The sequence below is a fragment of the Canis lupus genome, chromosome 28 (assembly GCF_048164855.1).
Source record: "Canis lupus baileyi chromosome 28, mCanLup2.hap1, whole genome shotgun sequence".
Classification (NCBI taxonomy): domain Eukaryota; kingdom Metazoa; phylum Chordata; class Mammalia; order Carnivora; family Canidae; genus Canis; species Canis lupus.
Window position 1 is genome coordinate 502,450 of NC_132865.1, and position 22,897 is coordinate 525,346.

At 43.7% G+C, this 22,897-nt stretch overlaps 1 protein-coding gene across 4 annotated transcripts in view; it reads right to left on the reverse strand.

Annotated features, from left to right (window-relative positions):
* CPQ (carboxypeptidase Q) overlaps positions 1 to 22,897 on the reverse strand; it is a 407,631-nt gene that overhangs the window by 116,251 nt on the left and 268,483 nt on the right. Inside the window, exon 6 of one of the 4 annotated variants that reach the window (XM_072803824.1) lies at positions 5,204 to 5,357. The exons of the other annotated variants lie outside the window; for them this stretch is intronic. Coding sequence (XP_072659925.1) covers positions 5,320 to 5,357 — 38 coding nt within the window. The 3' untranslated portion in view covers positions 5,204 to 5,319. Of the gene's footprint in view, positions 1 to 5,203; positions 5,358 to 22,897 lie in introns of those variants that run through there. 4 annotated transcript variants of the gene reach the window in all.

The window sequence follows — 22,897 nt, forward strand, 5'->3', positions numbered from 1 at the left end:
TGGGGAAGTGAAATGGCAGACGGGGTGGGGGGGCACTGTGTGTGTAAGGACAGAGGGGACTCGGCCCGTGGTCCCAGGCCCGTGGTGAGAACCTGCGGGCTCCTACCCTGCGTGGGGCCTGTACCCCGGGGAGCAGCCTGTGAGTGGGTGATGGTGGCGACAGGGGACCTCAAGGACACACTCATGGGACACCGACAGGGAAGTCCCTGTTTGGACCCCACAGCCCGACACATGAGCAGCTTGGTCCTGGGGACCCATCGTGTCTGCGCAGGCCCCTCGGCCACGGGTGGCAGGCCGGAGGTTCATCCACACACGATGCACAAACAGCCGACGGCGCCCAAGAGCAGGCCAATGCCCGAGTGTCCTGGGCCCGGATCCTGGCCCTACGTCCCCCTGCCACTGGGCAGTGCCTCGCTCACGTCAGCTTCTGGGCGCCCGGGGCAGGGCATCCACCGTCGGTTTGCCTGGAGTGAATGCTTTTGGCTTCCGATACTTGAGACGGCCGCCGGCATCACGGCCGTGTTTAAGCAACGGGGACGTTGGGTCCTCCCCAGTCCTGGGCAGCACAGGGTCCCGGGAAGGGACCCGGGGAGAGGGGGTCACTGCCCCGCAGACAGCTGGCCGGAGGACGTGAGTGCGCAGACACCTGGTCAGTGCCAAGTGGCCAGGACGTTTGCACGTAACCTCTCAAAATACCACAGGTTCGAGAGTTTCAGACCAGCGGGCAGTCCCAACTGCCGGAAACCCAAGGCCTCCGATAGGCACTGCCAGGCTTATTTAGACTTTGCTTCCCTTGCCGTGCATTTTGGGGGAAAGTACTCAGGATTCTATACAGCAGAGGGTCCCTGGGATATCGGCGGTTATTGTCAGCAGATCTCACGGAGCATAAGAAATAGGCAATAATAACCTTTTGAAGTTTCTCATTGCTCAGGGCAGCAATGTGTGTACATATGGGGAATGTATGCCTCTGGGGGGAGAGATCGGCCCTGAAAGACTGCAAACCGAGATTTGATGTCCAGAGCAACCACCACCACCCCAACTCTATGCACTGACATTCACACATTTAGATTTCACTCTATTAAACTTACAGCCTCAAAATGAACAAGGTTCACCTGTGATGAGTGACATTTATATGCAGTCAACATGCCCAAGCCCATAAGCTCCTCAGCACAGCTTAGGATTCAAGCTATGATACAACCTTTCCTGCCATCTTCTTCACACTCTTAAACGCTAGCTTAGGAGAGGTTGACTTTGCGGGTCATTCAAACTAGATTTTTTTTTTAATTAATTTATTTATTTGGGGGGGGGGTAAAGGGGGAGGAGTCCTCAAGGAGACTCAAGCAGACGCCTCATTGAGCACAGAGCTGGATGGGAGGCTTGATCCCAGGACCTGAGCCGAAATCAAGATGTTTGACTGACTGAGCCATGCAGGTGACCCTCAAAACAGATTTTATATCAGGCCTTATGAAGTGATCATAAAGACTCAGTTTTTAGAGAAAAAAAAAAAAAAACACAAACCTTCTATGCAGGCCACAGTTCTGGAGGCCCTTTCCCCAATCCCATAAGACATTATTTTGATTGCACTTTTCAAAAAATAAATTTCCTTTTTTTCTTAGCAGAAATCATATTAATCATGGAGATTTTGGAAAATGCAGGGAAAAGAAGGCATAACCCTATCAACAAGAGATAATCGTTGTTAACACTTTGGTATTTTCCTTCAATTTTGTTTTGAGATGCTTTTAAATGTATTTAAATTGTTTCACAATATATACACATATATGTGTATGTGTGTGTGTGTGTATATATATGTATATATATATATATAAATCCATTGTATTTCCAAATATTTCATTTTACAATTACAATCCAAAATATTTCATTTTACATTACAACTTAAAAATTTATCTGTTGCTTCACAGTCTCCCTAAAATTTTATTTATATTTGGCTGCAAGATATTCCATTAGAAGGATGAAACATGATTTTCAATTGTTATACTTTTATTTCCAACATTTACTATCACAAACAACATTGTAATGACTGGTTTCAAACATAAAACCTTTCCTGATATTTGAACTTTTTTGAGGATAGGTTATAAGAAATAGAATTAATCAAAGGGTATATTCAAGGATCTTTACATATGTTGTCAAATTGCTGTCCAAATAGTGGGTATCAAGTTATATTCCCATAAACAGTATATGGAAATGCCTTTTTGTTGTGCTCTTGCCGGTAAAAATTCTGTTTTTAAATCACTAATTTAGAAGGCAAAGATGGTCTTTCATTGTTTTGAATTACATGTATTTGATTAGTACTGGAATTTAACCTTTTTTTAAAGATTTTATTTATTTATTTGACACAGAGAGAGAGAGGGAGCGAGAGGGAGCCAGCAGAAGTAGGCAGAGTAGCAGGAGAGGGAGAAGCAGACTCCCTGTTGAGCAGGGAGCCGGGTGCCGGGCTCAATCCCAGGACGGGGTCCTGACCTGAGCTGCAGGCAGACGTTTAACTGACCGAACCACCCAGGCGCCCCTAGAATTTAACATTGTCAACTTGATTGTATTACATATTTTGAGCCTTTTGCTAATTTATTCATCACTTCCTGGGGATTTTTTCTTATTGGTTTGTTTGAAAGTTTTATGTATTATTAGGGTATTATTGGTTATATTTCATCAGAATCCCTTCATATATTTAGAATTAAGTTGTATGACTTTACTATCGGTCCTGAATCCTCAGACTTCTTACTAACATTTCCAAGGATGGCCTTGGATTTCACATAATAATAGTGAATTAGGAGAACTACAGAAAAAAAAAAAGATGTCAGAATGGTTAATTCCAGAATGTGATTCCATTTCTAGCATTATAAATTCAATATTACTGTTTTTCAACACATACCAAAATCCTTCCTGAGGCTGAGTAATAAAGACAGGTGCATATGTCATAGGTCATAGTGACCATAGTTATCAAGAAAATAACATCATATTATCTAGCAGAGGGATGAGGTTAAATGTACCCTTGAACCATGAGAATTATTTTCTCCCCGCTTGGTTGGCATGGTAAGAAATAGTGCAATTCTAAAGGCTCCTTCCAAGCACAGGTCGTCAGTAGGCAGCCAGGGTTATCTCAGGCCTTAACCCAACCCTTTAAGTCATCAGATTCTCCTGGCAAGGTGTGCACATGCCTGCAGGTCGAGCCAGGTAGCAGCAGAGGTAACTCCACAGTGGGAATCCCGCGTTGGAGTCTCAAAGTGCAGCAGAGCTGGTTACAGCTGAAGGCCCGAGACCCTCAGGCTACCCGAGAAACACACAGGTGTGCATATGTATACGGGGTGTGTGGGGCCCCAGCAGGTAAAGTCAAAGGTCTACAGACCAGTTGTATTCCCCTAAAACAAAAACCTGAAGTTTAGAAACAACTAAACCATACAACTAAACTGTGCTTTGAGGTGCTTCAAAAGGTTTTAACATTCATTTTCCTGACCTTCCCAAGAAATCAGTGTTTATGATTACATTAGTTTTATCAATGCAGTAGCTAAAATACGAGGATTTCACTGAATGTCCACATTCACAGAGCTTCAAACTTGCGGAGCAGAACGATATAAGTCAGACCTACAGACTGCAAGACTGGTCAACTCTGTGACGTCATCAATAGTTCCTGGGCTTGCTGTCTTCTCTATCCTCTGGGTGACTGACTGGCTCTCAGTTTCTCCAGAAATGCTGCCAATATCTAAAACCTTCATTCATACAGAGTCAACGGAAGACCACATTTTCCCCTAAGCGATCAGTGGGAATTTGGAAACAAATTTCTTAAAGGCTTCTCTTTTTCATAAAAGAAGGTATCATAGAATAGCCATTAAGAATCTGGGCTCCGAATTTGGCTTAAAATCTAGGATGCCCCACTGGCCATACCAGTTAAAGCTATGTGACCTTGGGCAAGTGACCTCAGCTTCTCCAGGTAAGTCTCAGGGAAGATGGGGATGACAAGTAGTACTGGCCTCATAGGGACATTATGAAGATGAAAGCAGAAAAACCTTATAAGTGTTCAGTAGACAGAAAGCATCCTATAAAGATAATCCATTGTTACTATAGTAGTATCATATGCTGCTTGAAATCCAATCTTCTGTCCCATAGACAATTCTTGTTATTTATAAAAAGTCTCTTAACAGTTTTGGGATGGTCTAGTGTTAAACAGCAAAAAACAGCAGCCAACTAAACTGAGCTGGACAATGACTACATGAGAAGTGACAGCAGGCAAACAGCTGAATCAATAAAGAAGAAATCTGTTTTACAATAGAATGTGGGAATAGACCTCTGGTCATTAATGGAAGCACCAGCGGTATTTCATATCTCCTCATTCCAAAAGGCGAACATTTTGTTCTTGATAGTCTTTAGCCGACCTAAATGTAAATATACGATGACGCTTTTAAGATGTCATCTTGCTTGGTATCCTTTGACTTTTTTTTTTTTTTGAATATGAATGCTCATGTCTTGCCTGAATTCTAGAAAATTTTCAGTAACTTCCTCTCTGTTCTCTCCTACTGGAACTACATACTGATGTACATAATACAGCTGTTTGTGTTTCAAAATCATCAATAGTTTCAATTCTTTTTTTCTTTCTTCTACACAGTTTTCTCATTTACATATTCCAATTCATAAAGTCTCTCTTTGACTATTTACTCCTGTTGAAATTTTTTAAAAATCCAAATGACTATACATTTTGATTTCCAATAATTTTAATTGGTTTTATTTTGCATCCATATATTCTAGTTTCATTATCGTTTAGTTGTTATTTCATAAACACTTATTTTTTAATGGATGCTATTCATTCTTTTATTTTTTGAAGATTTTAAACATATTAGTTTCTTATTTTCAAGTCTTTGCCACCATAATCATGCCACTCTATGATGCCTGGGGTAACGCAGCCTGTTATAATAGATATAAATTCGGTTGCTGCAAAATATGAGACTGATTAGATTGAAGGAGGGTATAAGTAGAAGAATGGAGGTGGTGTAGATTATATGAGAAAACCACCAAATAATTTCCATTTTTCTCAAATTGGATCTTAAAATACTGAGAGAAAAATATTGGATTATTTTAAGAAATAGGCTAGATTAAGCCATATGATAAATGGCTTGCTTTACAAACTCAAAATGCTAACTATACCCAGGTAGTTCTCATTGCCCATTGCTTAGCAAGAGTTTAAGACTTAATACTGTTTCCATTAACTGTGAGTGGGATGGACGAATGAAGAATAGAAGGAGGAATTTTAATGATGAATCCCACAAATGGCCAAGCTCAGTCAAGTGAAGCGATCATTAATATCATATCTCCTCAATTCCAAGAGTGTATTTGTTTTGCAGCCAATGTTTCTGAAATTAGAACAGACCAACGATCAATATATATGTTCACTGAAAAAGGTTCTTTTCTTTTAAAAATCTTCTTGTATATGAAAGATGCATCTTTCAAATAATATTATTTGGAATTAAAGAAATGGAATATTTTAATATCATAATTACAGAAAAGCTTTACACACATGCATAAAAACAAAAGGATAGCAACAATTTAGAAATTTCTAATTAAGTGGGAGTGACAGAGACCAATCCCTAACTGAAATTGATAGGCTGCGTTATACTATAAGGTCAGCAAAAATCTGAGCGTGGTCAAAACCAGAGGAAAATTAAATTATAGGTTTGAACTCTTTGGGGAAAAATAACCTTTTCCTAGCTCCCTAGGGTCTGCCCATATGAGAGCAACTTTGACTCTTCTAGCTAAAGTGAATTTTCTAATAAACCAGTGGAAACATGTTTATGAGTTTATTTTGCCCAGCAAAGAGGATCTTAATTGGTAGGAAAAAAATGAAGAGGGGATTTGTGAATGCTTTTGATCAGAACTGAGGTATCTCTGAGCGAAACGTTTCCCTTGAGGCTAAGAAAACATTTGAAGAGGCTTTCCAAACAGAAGAGCTCAGATGAAAGGCCGCAGTCCAGAATTATGAAGCAGTCATCAATCCTGGCTCTCTCGTGCCTTAGCAGGACTAGAGGTGAGTGATGGGAGACCGGGGACCTTCAGAAAACAAGGCCATTGGCCCCTCCTGGTAGGACATTTCCAGATGCTCAGCCTACCTTATTTCATTAGTAGCAAACCAACTGCTTTGCTTTAGTCAATAAACCAACCAAAGCTCTGGGGGAAAACGGTAAAGTCTTTCAAAAAAAAAATTGCCACTCAGTAAACCTCATCCAATGTTATGACCTAATGATTTAATGATTATTCCTTGGGAAAAGCTGGAAACTCGGGCATGAAAAAGACGGTCCAAAAGACAAACGGCATACGAGCACAAGCCACTGGTCGAAAAGAGGAGCCAATGGAAGAATGACAAAGGAGTCGAAAGTACGCAATTCCAAGAAATGAAGGACTCTATCTATAAATACACTCTGTGTGGAGATATGCTTTGAACTCTAAAGACTTTTCTATTTCCCTGAAGACTCATAAGATCAGGGCAGCCCGGGTGGCTCAGCGGTTGAGTGTCTGCCTTCGGCCCAGGGCATGATCCTGGTCCCACGTGGGCTCCCTGCATGGAGCCTGCTTCTCCCTCTGCCTGTGCCTCTGCCTCTCTCTCTCTGTGTCTCTCATGAATAAATAAATAATATCTTAAAACAAAAAGACTCATAAGATCAAGTTAAATTATAACTTAAATTTGTTATGATAGGACAGATTTTATGCCTTGTCTACTGGTATCACCCTGGGAAAATAAAAGCTGAACCTGGGGACTTATCAAGTAGAGAATCATGGAATAATAAGTACTTTGGGAAGGAAGGGACTTTGAAGGTCATGGATTCTAAAACCCTTCCTGGTCTGCAAATCCCGTGTGCAGCTCTGAAACCATATGACCCTAGAGGCTCTGTTTTCAGAGGACCTCTAGCCGTCAGCTGACCCTTCTCTTTCCTTCATACTCAAATGACCCGAAGAGAAGACTGATGCTTCATCACCTCCACACCCCCTTCTCTTTCTCCCCTCGACTCTCTGCAACCAGCTTCCACTTTCCCTGCTCTCCTGAATCTCTTCTCATTAAAATCACCCGGAGTCCCCACTTGCTGAATCCATGAGACTCATTTCTGTTCTTGCCTTCTTGGCTTGTGCTTGGCGCTGTGTACGTATCCACCCTGCTCTCCACACATCCCTGGCGGGTTCTTTACTACCTCTCTGGCTACTGCTTCCTGCGTTTTTCAAGGGCTTCTTCTCTTCTGCCCTTTAAGTACTGGCCTAGCTCAGATAATGGTAATGACACTTTATTATCTCATCTGAATACTCTACTTGATCTACCACATTTTCCTTGGTCCCAACCACCATGGACCCTACAGACCCACAAATCTAGATTTTGGCTCAGAGCTCCATTTGAGCCCCAGACTTAGATATTCAGACGCCTGTTAGAGGTTGTCATTTGGATACCGTACAGGTGCCTCAAACTCAGCATAATAACATCATCAAACAGAATGCATTATTTCCCTCCACTTAAACTGGTTTTCCTAGGATTATTCTTTTAGCAATACATTCAAACTATGCATATTTCTCTCATATAAACTGTCTTCCCTTGCAGTTATTATTTTACACAACTGTCCATCCAGACAGCCAAAGCAGAAATCGGAGAATTTTCTTAGAAACTTCTCTCATATTCAGCCATTACGATCTCCCCCTCCTCCGTTAATCCTCTTTTTTCTTCTTTTTCCTCTCTTCTTCCTCTTCCTCATCCTTTTTTACTATTGGGATCACAACAAATATTTTTTGAGTGTTTATAAGCCTTATAAATTTTTATCTCATTTAATTTTACAACTGTGAAAATTGTTAATTGTGAATTATTGTTGCCATCCCTATTCTACAGATAAGACTATTGAGGCAGAACTTAGTTGGCAATTTCCAAAGCTAAGAGCTAAAACGTGGTAGATCCGGTATTCAAACCCAGATGGTATGACCCAAGAGTCTAAGGGTCTTAACACTATGCTGATGAATTACCAATATCTGTGCAGTTTAAGTCCTTAGTCTCTTTCAAATAGGTTTCTTCTGTTCTATCCTTGTAGCTGTTGCCATGTTTAGGCCCTTGTCTTTCACTAAAACAGACTCAAAGTTCCATGAAGGCCGGGATCACGTGTGTCTTTGTTCATCAACGTTCCCAGAGCTTAGCACGATGATTGGCACTTACTATATCCTTAGTTTCCTTATTTATTCATGAGAGTCACAGAGAGAGAGGCAGAGACACATGCAGAGGGAGAAGACTCCAGGCAGGGAGCCCGATGTGGGACTCGATCCCAGGATCCTGGGATCACACCCTGAGCTGAAGGCAGACGCTCAACCACTGAGCCACCCAGGTGTCCCCAAATAGGGAAACTTCTGAGGTTGACACACGTCACTATCAATACTCACTCTGGGTCAATAGGAATTGGGACTGATCCAGACAAAGGGAGACATGTCAACACCCTAAGAATTCGACTACCTATGCATGCCAGACGGGTTCTGGCAACTCAACACCCATTTCTCCTTCCGTACTCTCCCTGGTGGTGTAGGAATTGGAAGCCTGAGAACTACATTTTCTTGAATCTCTGCCAGCGGAGTTGGTGTTAGATTAAAATAATTCATGTAACATTTCAAACACCAAAGAGAAATAGAAACCACCGTTACTCCTTTGAGGTGGGTAGTCACCTGGGGCTTTGTAGATGGCATATGTGAGGTTTTTGCCAACAGCTTCCAAGTATCCTCATACAAATCACTAGGTTTAGTGCTCTGGGCAGCCGAAATCACTGGTGACAGTCACCTCTAGTTCCTGTGTTTCATGATTTTCTGGATACCAGTAGCTGCATCCCTGATCTTCTCTATCCCATGTCTTCCAAAGAATTAACTCTTTTTGCCATAGGTGCTAATTCTCTAAATTCCTGTTGAAAAATCTAGAGTAGGTTCTGTTCTTATTGATACACTATGAAATAATACATAATTGTAGAACCTAAATACGTTAATTTTATAAAGGGGCACTAATCATGTGTTCCCACACCTCAGTGTTTATGTATTGGTTTTACTGTGTGTGCACAAAGCATACTATATAAAATCTTACATATACGCTCATCTAGCTACCAAGTGGATATTATTTAAGTTAATGGACTCAATAGCAAAGACTAAGTCAGAATTAATGTCTTCAATGAAGAGAACAAAATAAAATTTTGTTGCTTATGGTATATTTATGCATATCTATCATTGCTTTGAATAAAAACGATCTATATTTTTCTAGTGAGTGATAATGCTTTTTTTGAAATTTATAAAGATATAGGACTGACACCCATTGGACCTATAAAGACCAGGGTGCACATCATCACTTTCTTATACCAACATGTCTGATGATGCATAGGGTTGTACTAAAGTGAGCAAGAGTGGATATGAAACTGGACGTTGACTCAAATTTGGTCATCATTATATTTTCATATAAAATGATTAACTTCCACGCAGCTCTTATTCCAGAAAAAAATACATACACAATTGCACTCATGCAATGCATTATCTTAAGACATGTATATTCATGTGATTACCGATGTGGATGCATCGTCTGTACTAGACCGTCACCCTTTGCCTCTGAGGGTAACGCTCAGTGGACAGGCACTTGTTTCCATCTCAGTGACTATGGTGAAGTTGGGTTAATTTCCAGGGATGATGGGTAGTCAGTGCAGGTGGCGGAGCCAGCCTGAATCGACACCTTCATCACTGTGTCTGCCTATTCATGCCTCTCTCAACAAATGAAGGCCGTGTTACGCCCCCTCGACTTGTGCTAACAGGAAATGTGGGTACAGCAGTCTGAAGGGTTAGTATGAACTGAGAGGAAGCACTTCCGGTGAGCCTTTATAGGACTCAAGTCTAATTTAGCCACTTTTCATTCAAGTTAATTTATGGAAAAGAGAACAAAAAGAAAGAAAGTGAATGGAACTTCACCTTTACTGAATACTTATTTTGGGCCAGATTCTGTGCTCAATAATTTCACGTATTTCCTTACTGATTTATCACAACACCCTTGAGGAGGGAACTATAGTTTTCCTTAGTGTATAATACGGAGGCCTGACTGTGTCACTTATTGTCTTAAAAACTTTGGACAAAGCTTCTTGCCTTTCTCAGCATCAGTTTTTTTCACCCACCAAATGAGAATGATAATCCCTGCCCTACACCTAGGCACTCTTCATACACTAATGAGTTCTTTAACATCTTCCTTCCCTGCTAGACGACCAGCCACGTTAAGCTTTTAAAAGCAATTTGTCTATTGCCAAAGGCCCGCTTTTCTCCAGGTCTCAGAGCCTACCTGTAGTAGGGGCTTTAACATAACAGCTCCCCCGGACGATCTGGATCATCCTCAGACACACGCTCATCCCCAGGAAGACACATTCGGTACAGTGCCATTAGAAGCTTACCTTTGCCACCCAAAATACCCGTACATCAAAGACCAAAGGAGAAAATTGCAGAAGAAAAGCAACCAGTGATGATAGGCAGAGAAGGTCACCTTGCGGTTGATGATTTCTGGCACACACACATCAAGGGACACAGAACAAACCTGCGTAAAGGTCAAACCCATCCACTCTGTGTGCCAGGTACTAAGACGAGGGAAGAATCTACAAAGAAATACCATGAACTTTGGAAGCTACACACTCTGGACCAAGGGTCCGTCATTGGTCTCTGCTGATTCACTGTGGGCCTTTTGCCTCACCTCCTCGGTCATAGAGAGTGGAGAATGGAAACCCAAACCAAAACCTGCCACCTTCTACGGAACCAGAACAACATGCAAAGATAACAAGAACCATAAAAACAGCTTGTAATTGCTTTAAACTTCTCCCTTTTATTTGGTCAAGCGACCAATGAATGCAGCACATGGCTTACTAGGAGCCAAATTGTGGGGATTTAGTGACAAACAAGACACAAAAGAGACCCTGCCTTTGTGTGGCTGACGATCTAGCGGTGAAGGAAATGTCGAAGAGACCACTATACGTGTGAAGAATGCCTAGATGTAGAGTAGGGATGATGATCCACATCTAAGAAATGAGAACGCTGATTGCTAAGAGGCTTTGCACGGAGGGGCTGCAACAGTGAGTGCCATGGCTGAGGCCTGCGACCTGGGCCTTTATGCTTCTAGTCCAGGTCTTTCCATATTGCTACGCTGCCCGGCTGCCTGCCTGTCCCTAAGGTCCTCTTGCTACCGAGGCATTCGGCTCCACGTCTACTGAGGGTGAAGACGGTTAATAAAAATGAGGACGGGAAAAGATGAAATAGATCTGAATCTGGAGGTGACCTTCGAGTCCTTTGTTTCCTTGGCTTTAAACCATTGGAGGAATTTTAGGTTGTTTTAGGAGGAATTTTACAAAGGAGAAAGTATGTCTATGGATTGCGCTATGATTCACATGAGCTCCTTTGCTTAGGATTTTAGGATAACTGTGGTCTTTATTAGTTTCCATTAAAAAAAATCTATCATCAGTACCCCTGTGAGTTTCCTATGGGCGGTGCCTCATATGTCTACACAGAGTATCTACCCTAATACCCATCCTGGGCATCCATTCTTCCGAAAAGGGGAGCTTTAGATGAAACTGCGCATCTCAAAGTATAAAATGAGCAAGACCTTTGGGATACTTCTATCTTAACAGTAATAGGAACTACTTCTTGCTCAAATAGTCTATGGAGAGAGGAGATAAATGGAGTCGGCAGTTGACGCAGGTGCTGGGAGAGGAACAGTGGAGACGGAGTCTGGGGAAGACCTGAATGTCTGTGCATTGGGGTTCTGTGTGTCTGGGCCTCTCCCTTCCTTCTTCTACTGCCCAGAAGGCTGCGCCACATGCCCGTCCACAAGCGGGGAGTCACGTGTTCTCGGCCTGGCGGTAGGTGCCAGGAGGACCACAGCGCAGAAGACAAAAACTTGGACAGTGGCGGGACTAATCTGGCTAGGAAATAGAGACCAAACATGAAACAGAATAAACATAAAAATGAAGACGTCTCGAGAGAGGAGAGGTTATTTTGAGCTGGAAGAGCTACTAAGCCTTCACTTTGGAGATGGGCTGGATGTCGCGGGATGCGTGGGTTGGAGCCGAGGAGCGGGAGGGCCAGGGCGCGCCGGGCAGGGTCACGGCAGCAGCGAGGGCACAGGGTGGGGGTGAGAGGCTCTGTGGGGCCGCGGGAGGACACCCCATGGTGACTAGAGGATGCGTCTTGGAGGGAAATGAGGCTCTTCAGTGTGTGCCCCAAGCCCTGAGTCAGAAGGCGGGGGCTCTGGTACACACTGGCCTGTGTCCCTGCACAAGCCACTCCTCTCTGGTCTCACCCCATTCACGGGGACAGTCAGGTCGTTCCACTAGGTGATCTTTGCGATCCCCTTCCAGCTGTAGCTCCTGAGGTCCCTCGACCCTCGAAGCTACTGGGGAGAAGACAGGCATCTCCCCTTGGGGCTGAAGGCCCAGGAGGAAACAGAACCGCGGCCACAAAGAACAAGCAGAAAAATCCTATTGTTTTTGGCACAGTTGAGACCCTCTGGAATTTCCTAAACCTGACAGAGGAAGTCTGTCTGGGTGGTTTAATGTTAGCTGCTGACGCTCACTCTTATTTTCTCCCCAAGACCAAGGTTGGTGGGATTTGAAAAAAATCCAGCTCAGTAATCATTTCTTTTCTTTTCGTTTCTGCGGCACCCGCTTTGACAGGAAGACAAGCCTCCGGAGTCGCGTCCTATCTGACAGGTCCTGCACGTGTCTCCCCTGTTGAAGACGCTTCCCCACAGTCAGGGTCCAGGACCGGCCCTGCAGAGGGGCTGCTTCACCCAACTCCTCCCCGCAGAGGGGCGGCACCCGCTGTGCGGAAGGCAGGGCGACGGCCTACCTTCCACGCGCCGGGTTCACACAGCGAGGGTCCCGTCTGGTCTCCGCGCAGCCACGCCAAACACGGCATCTTACGGGGACTTCGAGATAAAACAAGCATTTTGCAAGGGACAATTTTTATCTAGATGTAATTCCCTCAAAGAGAATAAGCACATAGGAAATGTCATTTTTTAAATTTTTTTAAATGAAGGGTTTTAAGATTTTATTTATTGAACACCAATAAAAAATAAATTTATATTAAAAAAAGATTTTATTTATTTATTCATGAGAGACACAGAGAGAGAGGCAGAGACACAGGCAGAGGGAGAAGCAGGCTCCATGCAGGGAGCCCCACATGGGACTTGATCCCGGGTCTCCAGGATCACACCCCGGGCTGCAAGAGGCACTAAACCACTGCACCACTGGGGCTGCCCTCTGACAAGGTTTTAACGCTGGTGTTGTCGCTTCCACCGCTGAATCATACAAGCTCAGTCTCCCTAAGTCTATGAAGTCCACAACCAAGGTTTCGTCAAGGCTGGAAAACAGCCTCGGCATTTGGATGGTTCTCACGGTTTCAAGCAATAAATCACAGGGAGGGAGAAATAAAAAGGCATTTATTGAAATTAAATCATCTGCTTACAAATAGCACATCCCCCCCTGCCCCCCCCCCCCCCACACACACACAGTCTGGAAGATTTGAAAAGAAAACAAAACTCTGGATGCGTCCATAGTACACAGGGGAAAATGCTGATCCGTCGTACGTAATACATATGTCAAAATTTCAAGACATAAGACGTGCATAGAGTAGTAGAAATACGATTTCTTTAAAAATTTAATGGGATGAGAAAGGATAAGAGCTGATTTTTCTTCTCTCGCCATCTTTCAGTAGGTAAAGGCAGGGGGGAAGCGTATGCATCAGACCGCGTCTGAATATAAAGTCTCAGGACGGCTAAACATAACAAAACTACCCCACAACCGAACGAGTGGACAGCGGTCGGATCCAAAAGAAACAACAAAAAAATGTTTGAATCTCTTGGATGTAGATCAACTCATCTCGCACAGTTTTGAATCCAAAACAAACCCCACATAGCTGCTGACAGACAGTGTGGAACGAAATGTCACTTCAAAGATGATCACAGCAATTCGCAGCGACAGGACAACTCCCATCATGGGAACTCACTTCATGCCGTTACGTTACTTTTCATAGCAACTGGAGAATCATGAAAAATTCGCCTCTGTGACCACGGCTAATCTCCCCACTTGAAAAAAATTATTAAAGAAATTCCGCCTCCTTCCAAAAGAGGAAATAACTGTCACTTTGGGCGTGTGTCTTCCAGGAACTGAAAGGAGCTCACCTGGGAGGCTGCCGAGGGTAGCGGGAGTTCTCGGAGTTCGCATTGGAGCGACGCTCGTCCAGACGGAGCGACCAAGGACAGAGACAAGTGATTAAGTGATTGAATAAAGGCTGAATGACTAACAAACGGATAAAATCCAGAAACAGTGTGACAATGGTGACCAGATCAAAGACATGGGGACGTGGAGCTCCCGACTTGATGACGGGCACCCTCGATGGCACTTCTCCACCCTCCACCTGCTGCGCTTCCCTGAGACAGGGCCCACTTCTGCTCGGTCACGTCGTCACGTCGTCCTATCTCCCTTCTCTTTCTTCCTTCCCTTCCCTCCGGTCACGGGGAGGAGCTATGCTCCCCACCCTCCTCTGTGTCTGCAAGAGACCCAGGGCCTCCGAGCTGATCCGTCCACTCCCCAGAGCAAAGCTTCCCTCTGGCTCTCACCCTCTGGCCCACGGCACTTGCCCAAGGCCCGTCCTGCGACACCTGACAGACACCACCCATGGATCTTGTGTTGGGCTCTGAAGAAGTCCTGTCCAAATCTGACAACGGGAACCAGTGCACATAACAGTCGGAGATGCGATGAGTTGGGGGAGGTGAAGCAGGAGGGTGACACAGGGATCTGCAAGTAGATGCGACACAGGAGGTCCCTGGATTCACAGAGCAGGTGCTGCCCCTGCGGGAGGATCTGAACGCGTGCCCGTGCCCACTCGGGGGCCACCGCCCCCCCTTGCAGGCACCCACGAAAGCTGCCCAACATCGTTCCCCATTCCATTCTCCATATCCGGAGGCCCAGATGTCGATGCCTGAGCGTGCCCGCTGAGATGCCCACCCCTCACCCCTCAATGACCTTGATTCATTATATAAAAACAAGAACAGGTGAGTTACAAGGCGATGCGTGTGACTCACAAGCCTAGATAACAGAACCGCACTGTCCATGCCCCGAGCCAAGGCCGTGCTCTGCAGCTACACAAAGCAACAGAGATGGCTGCCCCCCCCCCCCCATGACTTCCTCTTCGCTCTCCCACTGTCCCCTCAGGCTCTCTCAGGGGCCAGTGCTCTGCCCGCTGTCCTTCATGCCAGGCTGTCTGCAGAGGAGCCCAGGCATGAGTCTCACGAGGGGCTTAGATTTGGTGTTAGGGATTTCTTGTTCAGCACCAGGCCTGTGGGGTGGGAGATGGGGGATGGAGGAGACCTGCCTACCAGGTGCCAAGGAAAATCAGCAGAAATTTTTCCAAGGTCTAGTCTGAAAGAATAAACAAATTTGTATTTATTATTTTCATTTTTTATTTATGGGTTTTTACCCAGCCTGAAAATCTTTATGTGAGGGATGATTATATAAGTGGCATTTACCAAAGTGGGGTGGAATCACATTTGCTCTGATGGCCCAGGGTTTTCTAATCTGATATGAAAATTGGGATCATTTGTTAAGAGTGGCAACGAGATGATTCTGTATGATAATCTCCCCGCTGGTCCAGGTAACATCTTCTGAAAGCTAATATGTACCTGTGCCCAGACCCCTCAGGAACTGCGCTGCCAACCTCTGCAGAAGGTGTGACCTGTGTCAAGATGGGCACTAGCAGTGGCTGCAGATGCAGCTTCTGGACTAGCCAGCAAGAGCGACACCTTGGGAGAGAAAGGAGCGAGGCAAGAGTGACTTCTTTTCTCTAGGGCTCCAATCAGTGCCTTTAATGTCAATGTTTCCAAACCTAAGATCATGCAAGGGACTCTATGAGCCTATGTCAAATATTGTAAAAAACAAAAAAGAAAGAAGGAAAGAAAAACTATACCCTTATGAGGTGGGCGGGGGGTGGGGGTGACTGGGTGACGGGCACTGAGGGGGGCACTTGATGGGATGAGCACTGGGTGTTATGCTATATGTTGGCAAATTGAACACCGATAAAAAATAAATTTATATATAAAAAATAAATAAATAAAATCTCAAAAAAATATATATATACCCTTATAAGTGAAATGGTTCCCTGAATAAACTAAATTGGCAAATTTAATTTCTTTGCTCTTGGTTGGAAGGGTATCAAGTTGATACAGGAACACTAATCATCTCCTGAAAAATTAATTATGTTGTAAAATTTTGTGATTGATTGACAAAATTTTAAAATAAATCATTGTTAGCTCCCCCCACCCCCCAAAAAATCTTGCAAAGCACAGAAGTAAAGATAAAAATATAGAAACATGGGACGCCTGGGTGGCTTAGTGGTTGAGCGTCTGCCTTCAGCTCAGGGCGTGACCCCGGGGTCCTGGGATTGAGTCCCACGTCGGGCTCCCTGTGTGGAGCCTGCTTCTTCCTCTGCCTGGGTCTCTGCCTCTCTCTGTGTGTCTCTCATGAATAAATAAATAAAATCTTTAAAAAAATACGGAAACATAATGGTATCATGATTGGGGCCACTGGCCTTGGCCATTCATGCTTCTCAGGGTTCTTCTTCTCATCTCCCTCCCCATTAGTCCCTGACAGCGGGTGTCCCAGACAGGACCCTGCCCCAATCTTCCAGTTCTTGTCTTCTCCAGATGTCAAGCATCAGGCTGAATGAAGGGTGTTTTGCTTCCTCAGAAAAAAAGTAGGACTTTGGCTGCCCAAGCTGATGCAGAAGGGATCTTTTTCTCATAAAACTTACAGAAATGCTTGGAAAGTGTGCATTTTTCCCATGATGTAAATCTTATTTACTGTATGATATTTTTTCTGGCTTTATTGAGAAATAGATGACATACCTCACTATATGAGTTTAAGGCACACAGCATGATGGTTTGATTCACATTTATTGTGAAACGATGAGGACAGGCTCAGCTAACATCCATCTTTTCACATAGATGGGATAAAAAGGAAAGAAAGAATAAAGGAGAAAACATTTCTCCTTCTGACGGGAACTCTTAGGATGTATTCTCTTCGTAACCTTCCTATAGATCATACAGCGAATTTTAAAAACTATTGTTTAGTGCAGAGCATAATTCAAAAAAGAGAAAGGAAGGGAAGAAGGGAGAGAGAAAGAGAGGAAAGGAAAGGAAGGGGGGGGGAACAAGAAAAGGGAATAAAAAGAAAGAGGAAGACACAGAAATCCCCAGATTTCAGAAACAATTAGAAAATTCAAGACAGAGTAGAAAGTAAAAGCTGATGCTACAGTAACCCAAGGATTCTGAAAACCCCAGGCTGAGAAAGTAACCAAAAGTCTGGTCTAAGATCTCAGAAACCCAGAGCGACCCAGCCCAAGCAAGTGCAGACACTTCCATACTTCACTCTCTCTGTAGAAAAAGGACTCAGTGAAGGAAGATAAGACCATTCGTGCCCAAACTTCACCTAATGATGTAAGACTTCAGCCGTATGCAGTTTAACAGTCACTGGAAGAGACGAAGGTCGGACGGTGGTTGCCAGGAACCGAGGGGAGAGGGGGACGGGGAGGTAGCGTTCAACGGGCCCCGAGCTTCAGGTTTGCAAGACGAAGAAGTTCTGGCGCTGGATGGTGGTGACGGTAGCCCGGCAATGGGAAGGTACTTAATGTTGCTGAACTATGTACCTAAAAATGGTTAAGATGGCAAACTTTGTGTTGTGTGTATTTTACCACAATACAAAAATACCACGTAAGCGTGTGGCTTAATACAAGTAAATACTGGCTGTATGAAATAATAAAATCAACTTATCGTGGTCTTTCTTACATAAAAATGAATATGTGAATGGACCAGTGGCACTATCCTTACTTCCTTCTAAAGAGTACAGAATGGAAGGGCGAGGGGAGGGTAACAGTGCAGAAGCCTGATAAACACACCCAGCCAGGGGACCGAGGCCGATACCGCCAGCGGTAAGTCATGTCGAGAGCATATACCCTTGAGATGATGTGATGAGAATGAGAATAGCACTGTACCGCGACTTCCACAAAACCCGTCACCTCCGTCTAACCATCAGGAAAACATCCAGCAAATCGCAACCAAGGGGCGTCTACAAAAATGACTGACCACAGTGTTCCTCAAAACTGCCAAGGTCGGCAAAGTAAGGACTATCTGAGAAAGCGTCACAGTGAGGAAGAGCCTGAGAAGACACGGCAGTTAAAATTCCCTGGGCAGCGGCTATGTGCCAGGGACAGAACTAGCTCGTCTAATTCCCCAGGAAACCTACAGATGGATACAAGTCTAGTCTCCGTCATATACACAGGGACACTGAGGCACGGCACACTCACACAACTTGAACGGTAACATGGCCAGAAAGTAGCAAAGCCCAAATATAATAACCAAGTGATTACAAACCTGGGGAAGGTTTAGAAGGAAGGCGTAACTAAAACACTAGTCAACAGTGATATATATGATTGGAGAGAATGTATTGGAGCAAGTTATCATTGCTGTATTATTTAATTCAGACAAACATATGCATGATATTTTAATAGTGGCCGCTAAAACAATAGGAAGTGTGCAAGTTTCCAGATAGTGGAGGGAAAGATGGGGAGAAAGTGAAAGAAAAACCAGTAATCCAATTGAAAGAAAAAAAAAAAAAGGAAAAGAAAGAAAGAAAAGGAGAAAAAAGAAACGAAAATAGCAAACTTAATAGAAAAAAGTCAGAAAATAAATGAAATAAAAGTAATCAAAGAAAAGGAGAAAAAAGAAACAAAAAGAGCAAACTTCATAGAAAAAAGTCAGAAAATAAATGAAATAAAAGTAATCAAAGAAAAGGAGAAAAAAGAAACAAAAAGAGCAAACTTCATAGAAAAAAGTCAGAAAATAAATGAAATAAAAGTAATCAAAGAAAAGGAGAAAAAAGAAACAAAAAGAGCAAACTTCATAGAAAAAAAGTCAGAAAATAAATGAAATAAAAGTAATCAAAGAAAAGGAGAAAAAAGAAACAAAAAGCAAACTTCATAGAAAAAAAGTCAGAAAATGAATGAAATAAAAGTAATCAAGAAAGAAAAGGAGAAAAAAGAAACAAAAAGAGCAAACTTCATAGAAAAAAAGTCAGAAAATGAATGAAATAAAAGTAATCAAGAAAGAAAAGGAGAAAAAACAAAAATAGCAAACTTCATAGAAAAAAAATCAGAAAATGAATGAAATAAAAGTAATCAAGAAAGAAAAGGAGAAAAAGAAACAAAAATAGCAAACTTCATAGAAAAAAAAGTCAGAAAATGAGTGACATAAAAGTAATCACAATAAAGATAAGCAGAACAAGTATCCTTGTTAACTGATGTTATAAGATTCAATATTTTAAAAATCTAACTCAATACCGTTTACGACAGAATCAACTAAAACTCCATGACCTCAATAAGTCAGAAATAAAGGAGCAGAAAAGGAAAGAGTGACCAAAAGAAAGCTGGTTCCGTGATATTAACATAAGATAAAACAGACTTGCATGGAAAAATCATGAAGGATAAAGGTCCTGAGGCTCAACTATATAAAGCAACAAAACCTGAAATCGTATAAGCCAAGTGGAGGGAAATTCCAGGAGAAACGCTGGTGGAGGATTTTAATAAACTTCTCTTAAAAACGTCAGGCAGATAAAGAAAAGTAGTAACGATACAGTAGTTTGAGGAGCACAGTTGGTAAGATTGCTCTAAGGAACGTGTGCGGAGCCCCAGTCCCGGGGAAAGGAGGCTAGTATATCCCTGTCGAGTCAACACGATACGTTTTTTTCAAGGACTGGCTTCGCGCTATTAACCAGAATTCTGTCTCCGTGAATTCCAAAGAACTGGTGCTCTCTAAGCCGTGGTTCCCAATCACCACGTAACAAAATTGGAACCCAGTAACTCCATAATAACTGCAGATTTTGGGGGCGCCCGGGGGCTCCGTGGTTGAGCATCTGCCCTCGGCTCAGGGCGTGACCCCGGGGTCCCGGGATCGAGTCCCGCATCGGGCTCCCTGCTTCTCCCTCTGTCTGTGTCTCTGCCTCTCTCTGTGTGTGTCTCTCAGGAACAAATAAATAAAATCTTTAAAAAACAAATAACTGCACATTTCGGGAAACTTAAAGCTGTAATGTTTTAAAGACTCCAAGAAGAATCACAGCGAAAGCCCCACCGTATTTAATTCGATGGCTATGAAGGCACTATTTCAAAACTGTGGAAAGCAGTTAGACCAGTGCTCAGAGAGGAACGTCTGTTAGAAAATAAGGCTGATGTTAACCCACAATCGCTTCAAGACGATCGAAGAGGGGCGTCTGGGGAGCTCGGTCAGGTAGGCACCCGCCCCGGGGTCCTGGGATCAAGCCTGGGGGCTGCTTCTCCCTCCCCCTCGGCTCCTCCTCCTGCTCATGCGCTCTCTCTCTCTCTCTCTCTCCCTCAAATAAATAAATAAAATGTTTTAAGAAAAAAAGAAGAAACAAATAAAACAGACTAACCCCAAATACAGAAGAAAATAACATCATTTATGTAAATTCAAAATCACAAAACCTATCCGATAATGTTTTGGGAGAAGCACACTTACAGGATGATGTGAAACAGTCACGTCGCTTGTTCAGTGGCGGGGGCAAGGGGACGGATCGCGGGGAGGTGCGTACGAAACAGGCTTCGACCGCGCTGATCATTTATTTCTTTAAAATTACGGATCTGAAACAAGTATTTTAAATTGTTGACATGTGGGGGATATGCTGGTGTCTATTAGTCTATATTGTTTTCCAAATATTCGAAGTCTTTTTCAAGTTAGGGGATAAAAGAAAAAAGAGTGGGGGAAATAAAAAAAAAGAAAGAAAGAAAGAAAGAAAAAAAAACAACCAAAATTTAAAGAGAAACACTAAGAAAAAGAAACGAGATTTCTTGGGGTTGTAAGTCCCAGCAGTGGCCGCCGCAGGCCCTTGGTCCGCAGAAGGGACCGACTGGGCGGGAGCTGCACACCCAGCGCCCAGCTCCCGGCGGGCCCAGCGGCTCTGGACGCCAAGGGCCATCACTCGGCCCTCTGGGGCTGGGACGTGTCCGTCACCTTCACCCCAACTGGATGAGCCTCCTGCATTTCCACCCTAAAGCAAGGTGACTCCCCAGTCCTGTCAATTCCTCAAGCACAGGAACCATCACGCAGCTGTAGCGGACGCTGGTGTCCGGCCCAGACAACAGCACGGAGGGGTTCCCCACTTCAAGGCTGCCCGGCCTCCCTAGGCCCCGGCCGCTCGTCCCCTGCGGCGCTGCTGCCCCCAGGGCCTTCCCTCCCCGTTACACGCCATGGACTTGGCCTCGCTGCAGCTCTCACGGACGCGTGGTCGTTCACACTGGGTTCGATTCCTAGGACAACCTCCAAACATACAGTCACTCGTTTTGCTAATAAGGCGATGAGGCCCCGAGAGGTCCAGTGCCCTGCCAGGGACCCGGCTGTCCTGACACCTCGGAGGGCTGCTGTGAGGACTTAAGAAGGTCACAGAATATAACGGACGCATAGGAAACATCCCATAAATACCGGTTCTCTCTCCCCTTCTCCCAAGTGCTCGACGTTTGTTGAGATATTGCTCAATTAGTGTCGGGTTATGATATTAAATGAAAACACAGGGCATAGGGTTCTTTCGGCTTATATTTTGCATGTTCATCAAAAAAGATCTCTGCTTCATAAACTGATCCGCTGTTTTTTTTTTTTTTTTTTTTGCAACAACATATAGTAAAGTTCCAGAAAGGTGATCAATTTAAAAATTCCTCTGACTCTTCATTTGTAGCTGAAAAATGACATTCAAATGATCTTATCTAAAATTATTCAACTATGAAAGGTGAATTCACACTTTCGTCTTTCAGAAAAGGGGTAATTCTGGTACAAAGCACTTCATGAAATACTTCTTTGTTCTAATGTGCTGCCTGAAACACGTGGATTTGGGGTGGCTAATGGATATATGGCCTATGATGAAGAAAACAGAAATGACAGCCTTCGAAACACTTCCTGATTATATTTTCCCCACACACACTAATCAAAGCAATAACCCCAAATAGTTTCAGCTACATTTTAAATATATTCCTTTTAAAAGACGTGACTTGTAGAAAGAACAATCATACAAGCATCCATGGTCATCGTCTTCAGTTTTCTATGCGTGCATGACCGTCTTCTGAGAATGCCTGGAAATTACAGGGTTTTGACCATATTAAAAAATGGATTTCTTGAGACCTCAGCCGCCAGGGTAAATTGTAAACAGTAAACACTGGATTTGATTCTTGGTTTTCCCCACGTTGATTTTTTTTTTCTCTATATTTCAAACAATTTACTGTGTAGAGTAAGTTATGTTGTTCTCGACAGCTATTTCCTGTTTTTACTATTTTTTTCTTTGGGTTGATTATAAATCTTTCCACATACAGTGTTATCAGGTTAAGGACATTGGTAACGAGGACAAGGGAGAGAGGAAAGGACGGAGATCTCTCTCTCCTTTCCCATGTCCCGTGAGCGTTATTTTAATTGTGCATCGCATTTATGAGGCACCTATTACATGACCTCTAGGGCGATGAGAAGGGATCCAGCCTCATATATACTCATGGACGGTGGCCGTCCTGGGATGATGCTTTCGGTTTGGTCATCGGAATCTGCTGTTCCTTTTCTAAGAGCTCTACTCTGCTGTGGGCACGTCCCCGGCCAAGCTCAGCGATGCGACGGGAGAGAGCCCGAGACAGAGTCCATCCTGAGACCAGATCCTCTGCTGCAACATCCACCCTTGCCGTTTTGGCAAATAGCATCTGACGGTAATAGTTGCTATTAGTACACCTGGTGGGGGCCGGACACCGTCTAAATGATTTCAAATTATCCTATCAACCATTCAAGGTCACA